The sequence below is a fragment of the Thermobia domestica genome, chromosome 5 (assembly GCF_964235325.1).
Source record: "Thermobia domestica chromosome 5, izTheDome1.hap1.1, whole genome shotgun sequence".
Lineage (NCBI taxonomy): Eukaryota > Metazoa > Arthropoda > Insecta > Zygentoma > Lepismatidae > Thermobia > Thermobia domestica.
Window position 1 is genome coordinate 127,756,363 of NC_137458.1, and position 13,164 is coordinate 127,769,526.

The window sequence follows — 13,164 nt, forward strand, 5'->3', positions numbered from 1 at the left end:
GCTTTGTCAAATGGTGAAGTACTGCTATTTTTATCATTTGGAAATCATGTTACAAATCATCCTTTCATATTATTATAATTATAGAAATATGACTTGTTAAACGTTCTAAGTTTGCAGCCAGAGCTGCCGTGTTTATTGTTGCAGAACTTTTGGCAATAATGTCGCCAATACATTACGTGTTTTGTTTAACTGTCAGATGTCAACTTTCTTTAACTGCACTATAGAAGAATCCTTCCATCTGCTACTGAGTTGTTACAAAATTAATCTGGGATTTCGGGTATCTTCAATGTGATACATAAATATGGTTTAAAACATTTTACCTGTTTGTTTTCTTTGTATACTTCGAAAGCGTACGTTCTACTCGTTCTTGCTAAATACAAGTGGAAGATGTATTTTTCTGCTATCCCCTATTTTCAGCCCTGAGAAGATAGGATATGAAAGCACAAATTTAATCAAATCTACTTCTACGCATTTAAACTCGGCCACAGAGAAACTCAAACAGCTCTAAACAGACATGAGCTGTGAGGTAAAGGCTGTATGGGCAAATCCTCAGTGTAACATTGGTTCAAAAATTCACTGTAGTGGCTTAAGTTTTTCAGTAGAATCTCCCATTTTATAAGTACATATTTATATTGTTGGAATGAAATAATAGTGTATTAACGTAACTAAGTGAAAATGAGTATATTTCTAGGGAAATAATCATCAGTTACAAAATGTGCTGGAAGTGTCTACTTCTCTTTTCCTGGAGACAAAATCTTGCCCGTTTCATCATGTTGTCAGATAGATGCATTTACATGAATAACTTATATCAATACAGAGGTTGTTCAGTCCACATTTAGCGAATTTCGACTTACCTAAAAATTTAGAAAACTCCATGGCGCTAAGTCCGTAAGTGCTCGATGTGTTTCCCTTGGTTCCTCACAATAGCCCGACAGCGTAATTTCCACTGTAATAGGCTTCTCTGAAGAACTGGCACGGGAATCTTATCCCATTCTCTTTGCACAGCTTTCCAAAGTCCGTCCACGGTCATCACACGCCATTTTCCCAATGCCCGCTTCAGCAATCCACATCCACAATAGTTCATAGGACTTGCATCTGGAGATTTAACAGGTACCTCATTGAAAGGTATCGCCTGTATACCACTTGCCTCCTCCATCTCCTGTAGAATGCGAGGGACTATTGTGAGGTATGTGATGAGGCCTTGTCCATGTGAATGCGCACCAGATTGGCGTCATTACCGTACCTTGTTGGAATCTCATGCTCGTAGATCGGCCGCATGATCTGCTCCTGAAAATACTGCGAATTTATTTTGCAGTTCTTCGCCACCCTACAAATCTTCAGTTTACCTCAGTAACAGTAGCCAGTAACGACCATGAACCCTTTTGGGAAGGATTCTTTACAGACACGGACCCACCTTCTGAAGTTTTTGGCGCCTTTCTCTCGGTACATGATGGCTCTCGGTTTGCCGCAGTCGGAAAGGTAAATCCATGCCTCATCGAGCGTTACGACGTACATCCACCTTTGTTTTGCCAGATGCCGTTCGTACAGCTTCCGGGCGTTACACTTTCGTTCCTTTTGGTGGGCATCCGTGAGAAGATGGCCGCGAGCTTTCATGACTTTTTCCAGCTTGGTGTAACGTTGATGGTGTAATGTCCGGCTCACAGTCCCCAAAGACACTTCAAGATGATTAGCCATACACCTTTGCGTTGGCGGATTTTCTTGCATTGGCATTTTGCGAAGTTTCCTCTGCATGATGGAGGTGGCCTTGGTGCATTCCCGCTTCCTAGGCAACTTCGTTGGTGATCCAAATGGTGGAGCTTCGTTGGCCTTGTACTTTTTAATAACTTTTTTATTCCACTTAAACTGATGTTGCAACCATTCTTCTTGCACTGGTTTCTAATGACAGAAACACTAAAGTGGGCGTCATAAAGAGCCGCAACATAGCCTTCCCAAAACCGGCCTAGTTTGGTCGGCATTTTGGTCACAGAGCGGAAACCTACACACTTGGAAACAAATTTAACACAACACTCACAACAATGGTCCTGTTTTATGCGTTATTGTCGTCTGCGCGGAAATACAACTCCGTTCCCAGGAAGCCACTGGACAACACTGCAGGACTCCACGAGCCAGGTCGGGTGAGTCCATTCTGCCCGGAAGGGGGAAGGAAAGAAATCGGCCAAAGTGCCAAACGTAGGCTGAACAACCTCTGTATTGTTTCTAGCTTTGTTACTAACCGTAGTACTATCTTTGAATCAGGACCATCACGAACGTCATATTCACATCGATACGATTTTTGGTAAAGGTATCATAACAAAATTGGTTAAGTCAATACAAAGTGGATTCAAGTTAGAACACCTCCAATTGTTTTTCTCAGGAATGGTAACAGATAGAAATATGATGTTTATTTTAAAATGTTCGAGCACTCATTGCCAATGCGTAACAGAAATGGCAACAGCATACGGCACGCAGAACTCTCGTAGCAGTGGTGAGAGTGATGAATGTTTTTTTTATATTTAAGGTACTCGACGTTTTCTTCATTTGTGTGTTGTGATACAGGTTGAAATTCATCACCAATTCAGCGAGACATGTGATGATGGTGTCGTGGATGTGTCTAATCTTCGTTCATGGTTGTGACAGTTAAAGAAGGCAGAACGTCGTGTGACGACAAGGCAATTTCCTCTCGGCCTCGCACAAACCTGTGTAACGACATGATCGATCGAGTGGATCAAGTTGTTTTAGAGGCTCGCCGAATGAATGTAGAACAGAACATATCGCCTCTAAAGTTGGCATAACCCTGGGTTCTGTACACCTGTCGTCAGATCGACTTCTGCGAGGCCTAGATTGTCTTGGTTTGTTGTCACATGATATTCTGCCTTCTTTGAACTGTCGCACATTTAGACACATGCATAACACCATCAATACATATATCACTCAACTGGTGATGAATTTCAAGTAGTGTCTCCACGCAAATGGAGAAAACGAATTATTACACGCTGTCCTTGTAATGAAAACGTCGCCATTTTAAGTATCGTAAATATCAGAAACAGTCATCAGTCTTACCGCTGCCGGTAGAGTTCTGTGTGCCATATGGAGTTGCTATCTCTGTCACACATCGAGAACGAGTGCTCGCATATTTTTAAATCAAACAGTACGTTTCTATCTGTTAGCAGTCTGAGAAAAAAATGGAAGTGTTATAACTTGAATGTACCTCGTAATTGTTATAACTTGAATGTACCTCGTAATTCTTCAAAAATGTATACTATTTAGTTGTGTATTCCATTTTAATGGTTATGTGACACAAAACCAGTAATTGATCTGCGCAAGAATGCAAGATTGATATGTGTCGAAACTGAAATTCCTGATTACCTGCATCATTTCAATATATACACTCATGCCAACTATGGACGCAAAGTTATAACTATTTAAAATAAGGAAGGACACGGACGTGTTCTGTTGCTAGGAACAACAAATTGAAGACGATTACTGAAGCAAAATTGTGGGAAACGAGTGGCGAGGTTGCGGAAGAAGTCAACGCTGATAGTTCAACATTTATATGGCATTTCAAGAAGTCAGAAAAGATCGAAAAACCTGACTAATGAATGGCACATAAATTGAGCGGTTCGGGAGAACATAAAGGTAAGTGCCACTTCCAGTGAAATTGAATTTTTTGGTGAAATGGATTGGGGTTGAATCATAGAACAGTGTGTAGGTAATTTAAGGCTTGGAGATGGGGAACAATTAATATATATTATGAAAATAAGCAGTTTAGAATGTTATATCAATTTAAATTTCGCTCCCTCTAAGTTATTTTGCCTTCTTTCTCTGAGCTCTGGCTAGAAGTCCGGTCTCTCTTCGATTATCATGTGCACTCTGAGATAAAATTTTAAATTTTAGTACAATAGTACAATGCTTCTTAATTATTAATATGTTGTAACATATTCTAGTGCCCAAAAATTTACAGAAAGGTTGGGAAGTAGTTAATTCGATGCACTTTTGTGTACGGTAAAGTGTGTGAAGAATTTTTGTGAATTATGTTTGGGTTTTCCTTTTCTTCTCTTATTTCCGATTCTGCATCGGTAAGTGGTGGTGGAAATAAACAGATGTAGATGTCATACAATAAGCTTGGGCATTTGTCAACATAACCGCATCAAAACATTAGTCGATTTGTGTCCGCATCGTAAAGTAATTGTCGATTGAAAGTGTCGGTTTACGAGCCAAATTCTCATTTACAGGATGTTTTAATTTTCTGCTTCAATATGAAGAAATTGGGGTAGAGAGCACTATTAGTGAAAGAACGTGTCGTGAGTGGTTTCAAGGTTTCAAAAGTGGTGATTTTATATCGAAGACCGGCATGGCAGTGGAAGCGGAAAGGTTTTCAAAGATGCAGAAATGGAGGCTTTACTTCTTGAAGACTCGTGCCAAATGCAAGAAAAATTGGTAGAATCATTAGGAGTGACTCGACAAGTTATTTCAAAACACCTCAAAGCCATAGGAATGATTCAGAAACTAGGAAATTGGGTGGCGTAAGAGTTGAAGCCGAGAGATGTTGAACAGCGTTTGTTTGCTTCTAAACAGCCGCTTGAAAGCCAAAGACGGAAAAAAATTTCTGCATCGCATTGTGACTGGAGACGAAAAATAGTTTCATTATGATAATCTCAAGCGTAGAACATCATGGGACTTACTGGCCATGCTTCCACGTCAACGGTCAAACCGAATATTCACAGCTCGAAGGCCATGTTCTGTATTTGATAGGACCAGCTTGATGTAGTGTATTGTGAGCTACTAAAACCGACTGAAACAATCACAGGAGATCTGTATCGAAAGCAATTAATGCGTTTAAGCCCAGCATTAAAAGACAAACGGCCGCAATACAACGAGAGCTACGATAAAGTGATTGTGCAGCATGACAATGCTCAACTTCATGTTGCAAAGTCGGTCAAAACATACTTGGAAACGTTGAAATGGAAAATCGTGCCCAACCCACCGTAATCTCCAGACATTGCTCCCTCTGACTATCACTTGTTTCGATCAGCGGCACACGGCCTGGCTGACCAGCACCTGAATACAAAAATTGGATTGATACGTGACTCGCCTCAAAGGATGAGCAGTTTTTTCGACGCGGGATTCGTACACTGTCCGAAAGATGGGAGAAAGTAGTGGCCAACGATGGACAATTATTTTGAATCGTAAATGTATTACCAGTTATTTACAATAAAGAATCGAATGTCGAAAGAAAAAAATAAATCATTTTTGCCGCCATTTGTATTTTCTTGTAAATTAAGAAATATGGACAAATACATTATTTTTATCGAAGTTAAAATGTATGAATTCATTATTTGGGTACAAAAAATTCACAAAAAAATGTTTCTCTAGCGGGAATCGAATACACGATCTCTGATTCCGCAGTGCAGTGTACTAACCGTACGGCCACAAAGCATTTTCGTAACGTTTTGGTGCACCGCCTATTTTGTGTGTCGATTCAAGCGCCATCTGCGAAGACACTGTTTTTAAGACACTGTGGTCAAATCACTGTCACTTTTTCTGAAGAATCCAAATGTGCAATAAAAAATGGGGGGGTTCCATTTAAAATTTTAAAGTTACCCCTGTATCTCCGAAGGGGGTGGGGATAGGGGGTTGTGTTTGGTATCATTGGATAGCTTTTTCAAAACTATTTAACACAAGTTATTTTTGTTTTGCTGATCTTTATATTTCGCGAGATATTGGACCATTCCGGAACTTGTTCCGCACCCTGTATTACAAGTCTGCACGTGCTCGGGTCGAGCCCGCAGGCCTAAGCCCGATCCATCTCTCGGGCCGGGCTCGGGGCTACAAAGCATATATCTCTTCGGGCCCGGGCCGGGCTTGGGCTGTGAATTTTTAAATATACAACCATATTCTCTCGGGCCTAACTTTGTAAATATACTGTACAACGATATACGAGGAAAAGTCAAAAATTATCTACACTTTTCATTCTACAGTTTATTGACATGAAGCTAGGATTATATTATGCACATCATTTTTCTACGTAAACTTCCTCCTTATCAATGCACTTGGCCCAACGGTCAAGAGCTTACGTATTCCTTCCAAACAAAAGTTCTTCGGATGGTCATGAAGCCACTTTTGCACCGCATAGGTCTGGGCTGTAGGGAGGGTGTTCCAATAACTCAAATTTCAATTTGTTGATGGTTTCAATAGTGTGATGAGCCGTGTGTGGCCGTGCATTGTCATGCAACAACAAAACTTTCTTCGACAACAAACCTGTTGCGAATTGCCAGCTTCAGATTCTTTTCCAATTTTTCACTATAACTTGCACTGTTGAGCGTCTTTCCCTTTTCCATGAACTCTGCCATTATGAGTCCCTGTGAGTCCCAAAACACAGTTAACATAACCTTTCCTGCGGATGGCTCAGTCTTGAATTTTTCTTCGTCGAAGATCCAGGATGTTTCCACTGCATACTCTGGCGCTTTGATTCTGACTCATAGTGATGAACCCATGTTTCATCGCCGGTGACTATTCTGCTTAAAATGCATTACCTTCGTTGTTGAAGCAAGTGAGTAAGCGTTGACAGACCCTAACATGAGTGAGCTTTAAGCTTTTTTGGTACCCACTCTGCACAGACTTTATGAAAACTGAGCTCGTCTTGGATGATTTGATGGGCAGAGCCATGACTGATGTTCAAAGCAGATGCTACCTCATCGATAGTGATTCATCTATTCGCCAGAACCGTCTCTCGAGTTGCTTAATGTTGTCATCTGTAGTGGAGGTTGATGGCCGCCCTGCTCCCTCTTCACGCGTTACACTTGTTCGGCCACTTTTAAACTTCTCGAGCCACAAAAACACAGTTTTACGTAATAGTGCACTTCTCCCATACTGCGATCTGCGATGAATATCTGACCCTTTGACATCCTCCGACCAGAGGAATCGGATCACTACACGTTGTTCCTCTTTGGTGCTAACTTCTAATGGAGCAGCCATGATTTATCTGCAACAGAAGGAAGAAAAATTGAGGAATTAAGATCACACTTTCACAGCATTACCACAACAATATAACAATAAAATATGCGAAGACAGAAGAGAAAGTGCGCAATGTAAGAAAAGTTGACAAAAGTGTAGATAATTTTTGACTCGCCCTCATATTGCACCGTTCTTTCTTGAGAATTTTTAAAGCACAACTGCAAACTTAAACTTCTAAAGGCTATAAATACAAATACAATTTTGCGTCAATTATTAAGCTTATGTAATTCGGGCTCATTTAATTATCACACGATCTCGGACCGGACTCGGGCCTAAATGCTAAAACATATTTCGGGCTCGGGTCTGGCCTTACATTGTAAATTCACGGGCCGGGCCCGGGCTAAAAATTCCGGCCCGTGCAGACCCTGTATATCTCTATTCATTAACAAAAAAAGAAAAAAGAAAAAAGAAAAAGAAAAAAAGAAAAGAAAAATCTTTTACTTACAAAGCATAACTGTGGGCGCTAAACTAAAGATTTCATTTTGTCTTACCACTTAACAGTAAATAATTTACCTTCTCTTTTTGTAGACGACATAAGCAACCAACGCCAATACAAGGAGAACGAAGAAGAACACTCCAGTGGCTGTGCCAGCCTGTTTGCTCCAGAGTGCGTGCTGTGCGTGTCCCGAATAATGGGCAGTGACTCGGTCGATTCCTAGATTATCATCTGAATGGAGAATATTGAGTAATTATTAACATAATGCAAGAATAAAGAAATTTTAATCCATCACTTTGTAGATGAAAATTAAAACTAGTATTTTTAAGATCAACCAAGCTCAAAATTTCTGTTACATTTTCATAGATACAGATCAGGATTACATTTGTTATAGTGACGACTTTTGAAGGAAGTCACGTCAATAAACATTACAGTTTTATCGCTATAAAACAAGGGAAGAAAGTTTATCTAATGCACTTATTCCTGTATACAAAAATTAATACGTGGCATGTCAAGAAAGTAAGTTTCCCAAGGACGAGAGACATAAAAAGGAAATAAGTATCCTTGAAACATTTCTTGCCACAGATGCAGCACAGATCCCACTACTTTTCAACATACTCACCACTTTAATTCAGACACTTGTAATTTTGTGCGATTAATTGTGGTGAAAGTCAGCCGTCTGGGAGTGGAACCAATGTCAGTTGCTTCGTCATCCAAACTGGCAAACAATTTCTTAAAACCCAAGCGTGTCGTGAAAATTTCGTGCAACAACGATCGAAAAATTTGTGGGAACTAGTTGTGGGTTCAGTTATTATGAAGTGACGCTTCTCCAAAATGTTGTGCCGCACTAGGTACACAAGGTCCTCTGTCGCGAGAGATGGTCACCCATTTCTCGACTCAGATTACCGTTTCAAATGAATCAGATAATCATATCTTATGTACGAGTAAGCATTCATATGTCGAATCTCCAATTTTATCGGCTCCAAATTTCACACTTTTTTTTTTTTTTTTTTTGAAGATGGTGGTAATTAACGATGATAGTCATTACTACTTTGGATACAGTGAAGGCTGCGTACATGTTCATAGACATGCAGGTGAGCGGAGAATTCCAAATCGCCATACACGGCACCTACTTGATATCATCTGCTCGGCCGAAGTCGCTTCTGTATGTAGCATCATGATAGCGAAATCCATATCTGACAGAACCGTGGGGACATGTTGAATAACGCGTGCATTTTGCATCGCCACACTGGTCAGGTATGGAACGTTATAGCATGAGGTACCATTACTAGATCACTCGCGTCTAATACGCATACACATGTCTTTGACCACCAAGCAGGGTTGATATGTTTAAAACAAAATGTTTAAAACAAGTGTTTAAAACATGTTTAAAACGAGGGCTGTTGTTTTATTCAGTTTGTTTTAAACGTTTTAAACAAATTGTTTTAAACGTGTTTTTTTGCTGGTTGGACATGTTTAAAACAACTAAAATATCAGATTGAAGAAGCTAATTTAATTTTCTAACAAACAACCCATCCTCCGCAGGGTTTGTGCATGAAGTAAATTACAAGCAGAGTTATATTCTTATTATAACAGCAATTACTGAACGAAATTCTGCACATCAGTGTGCTTATAACTAAACCAACAGAAGTTCAAGTGAAGTATTTGAACATTTCATGAGATATACACCATATAAAAGCTTATAGACCGCAAATTCCAACGAGATAATATGCGTGAAATTCCCGCCGTATTCGTAGAAAAAGAACAGACATAAAAAATCATTAAAAATATGAAAATATTGACTTTGCGGGGCCCTGGCAACCCTTGCAGTTATCTGCGCTGACAAAATGATGCTAATGTGTAGGCCACATACTTGTGACAATAATATAAGAAATGGTAGTCATTGCTGCCATTGCGTAATGAATTCGTTTTATGTAGGAAATATTTTTAAAAAATATATGCGCAGAAAAACATTCATTGAATTAGACATTCTCTCCCCTCCCCCACTATAGTACCACGTCCATATGCAAATCATTTTTGCTGCACACATCATGTATACGAACAAGAATTATGCTTCTAGACCACTTCAGTGAAATATATCTTGTGTTATACGGGACCGTCCCGAAAATAAATGTAAATTAACCAAATTTGACCCCCTCTTCCTCTATAAACAACAAGTACACATACAGGTTACTATGATGTAGGGGACTACTTCATTGCTTCACATACCAATTTTTATGGATGTACCATACAGAGGGGAGGAATACCCGCCAAAACCTGATGAAAAAAAATTATGAAAAAAAACTTCATCCTCCCTCTCTCGGCCGTACATACGTACCCCGTATATACATAAAATGCAAGTGACGGAAAGCTTTATCTCTCAAAAATACTTTGGTACCAAATCACCTTTCTAGCTTAATTAAGGACTGAGCTATTGATGTTTGTTGTAAAAGTAAATGTAATTTACGTCAAAAAACTGAAACTCCAAAAATTGGCTAACTTTGTCCCCTCCCTGCTCCCCATAATATGCAAGAAATACAAATCAGGGTTGGCAAAAACCATGGTTTTTATTGAAAAAACAAAAAAAAAACGTTTTTTTTTTTTTTTTTGGTTTAAACCAAGTTCTTTTGGTTTAAATAATTTGCTCTATATATTCGTATCATATATGGACAGAAATAAGTTTGTTTCGCCTTGATGTTATTATGCAACTACCGGGTTATGCTGGAAGGGATCACATAAGCTTAAAGCGGAATAAAAATCGTTTCTCGAGTTACATCCGAGAGAAATTGTCCTCCATTTGAACTCGGAATCAGGACTAATTGGCCACAAATGCGATACGTCTGCCGACTCACTCACGAAGGAATCCTGATAAAAATACGTTGTACTGATCTTTACATGCTTCTTAATATAACTGTCAAGAGTCATTTCAGAAGGACAAAAAGATAAACAGTTGCACAAGTGAAACCATTATACAGAATTACATATGGACAATTTCAAAGTACTACGGAGTACAGAAGAACTAATTTAGTTCGAGTTAGTTAACAGCGACTTTTATTGGTCCAAATTAAAGAAATATAACGACTTAATTTGCATATTAGTAAGAAAAGTGAATAAAGATACGAATTATTTGAATCCACTTTGGCTCAGACTCATTTATACATAAATAAATACCAAAGAGACTTCTCATTTCACTAAATGTCTCTCGTGGGGTCTGACCCCCCTCCCCCACACAAAAAGTACGGCATTTCGATGTATTTTATCGATAGTAAACATTGAAACGAAACAATATTTAGAATTTTTCTTTGATTGCAATTAAATAAAAACAATAATAACAACTACAAAAAAATCACAAAACAAACATTTATAAACTTATATATATATATATATATATATATATATATATATATATATATATATATATATATATATATATATATATATATATATATGAAGTTGCTTATGCAGTATAATCTTTTTGAGTAATGAATGGGGAATTTAGGTCTGAATATAATACGAATAATATACGGGAGTGAAACGTGATAACCCACAAACGTGTGTTCATCAAGATTTTACAAACACTTACACTTTTAGGAACATTTTTCGTTTTTTTGGTTTAAACCAGCCAACCCTGGTACAAATACACGATATTACCATGTAGTAACCTACTTCATTGCTTCATGTAACAATTTTTATGAATCTATCCCCCAAGAGGGGGAACGGCCCCCAAAAAACTGTTGAAAACAAAACAAAAAAACACGATATTTACTCTCCTCCCACATACATAAAATGTACACCAGGAAAGTTGCATCTTTGAGGAATAAATTAGTACCAAAACCATCTTCCAGTCTTAATTTGAGGTTTAAGACTGAGCCATTGAGGTTTAAAGCCCTGACACAGCAGTTGCGTCAATGGGAGTTTAAAGATGAAGAATGCAGACGACCAGTAGAACGCAACACAAAGAAACTAAACTACATATTCTGTGAACGGAGATCGGGAAAATCCCGATTATTTTCTCCGGAATTGAACATTTGGGCGGATCGAGATTAGGGAAGTTCCCGAAATTTGATCTAGCGGTTGAATATAGATGGCAAGCAGTACCTAAGAGTGTAAAAATGTAATATATATGCTTATGTAGATTATTGTTTTAAACAAAATAAACGTTTTAAACATGTTTTTTTTCTTGTTTAAAACAAAGTACTTTGTTTTAAACAAAAAAAACATGTTTTAAACATAAAAAACGTTTTTTATGATTTAAAAAAAACATGTTTTTTTTTCAACCCTGCCACCAAGTGTACATTGATATGAAGTTGAAACTGATTGTGGTTCCTGTACTATATGTTCATGAAGTTACATTCCAACGAGATTATGCGTGACCACATATGGTATACAATGTTCTACATTTTCTTGATAGATACAATGTTCCACTACTTCCTTCACGAGTTACAGCTGTTCACTTGATCTCTCGCCGATTGAATATACCTGATCCATGGGTTCGCAACACGTATCACACCAGAGACCTCCCCAGGTTTGCGAATGTGTTGCAGACTAAAAGCTTGTCATATCTTAGGAGAACATTCAAGGAATTTTCCATGGTAGACAGACGTGCTTGTCACTTCTGGACTTTCTTCTACAATCTCCCAGCTCTGTCGTACATCGCACAGAGTGGTAATTAAGTGTAGTAATCTTATACTTGTACGTTAAGCTATCTGTATATCACATTTGAAGCTGCTGCCTCATCGTAATATTGGCGTTACACGTTTAATATCCAACAGCATGTGTTCAGGAGTTTATACGTATATTACCGGTGAACTTATGGAGGAATGGAATTTGACTACAACTATGTATTTATTCTGAGCCATTGCATATAAGGGGATAAAGTTTGGTTTAGAATGATTTACTCGAATGCTCGAAATTCACCCAGAAGAAGTAACTAATACATTCAATGTAGTAGACACAGTCAATAGAGAGAAGTATTAGACCATTGGAATAACAAGACACAATCTTACTATAGAGAGTCTTCTTGATTCACAGAAATGTTCGATTCACAAACACAAAATTAGGCAATTCCATTCTTTAGGATGGGAGACAGAGGAAATTTAACTATTATTTAGTTTGAACTTTTAGTCCCGAACGAAGGATTAAATTGGGGCGATTTTATGGTACAAGGCAATACTTACTCAACTCAAAGAGTAGGCGCATGTACGCAGTGATTGACCGTAAGGACAAGATTAAACTAGTCTAAGAAGTAGTGTAGCAAGCGGACTATTTAACACGGAAGTCCCCCATTGACGATCCGCTGGCGGGCCTCCAACGGCCAAACAGCGGGGCTAAGACCAGTATCGACAGCGGCCCGCCAGCGACTTTACACTTTTTCCGCCGGCGGCTCGCTTAGCGGTAACGAGTCTGCTGCCTCCAAAATGTCGCACGCGGCTTGGTCAGCAATTTGTGTTTTTTACGACCACAAATCCGTACGCAGGCAGCCAGATTAATAAATACCTGGGTCTCAAGGACCAGGTTTCGGAGGAACTAAATTAAAGTACCGCTAAATATGACCGTTTTTCTGTAATCAAACTGAAAACATAATCAAAAAATTGCTTTGTAGGAACAGTAGTGTGCATGAAACAGTTATCACCAGTCGGCTAACTGCTTTCGTTAATGCAAATTCCACAAATTTCTGCTTAACGAAAGCAGTTAGCCGAATCGTGATAACTGTA

General features: G+C 38.7%; 1 protein-coding gene across 1 annotated transcript in view; it reads right to left on the minus strand.

Annotated features, from left to right (window-relative positions):
• Amnionless (amnion associated transmembrane protein) overlaps positions 1 to 13,164 on the minus strand; it is a 111,821-nt gene that overhangs the window by 39,831 nt on the left and 58,826 nt on the right. The window contains exon 6 of the mRNA XM_081757072.1: positions 7,528 to 7,681. Within this exon, the coding sequence (XP_081613198.1) occupies positions 7,528 to 7,681 (154 nt within the window). The remainder of the gene's footprint in view (positions 1 to 7,527; positions 7,682 to 13,164) is intronic.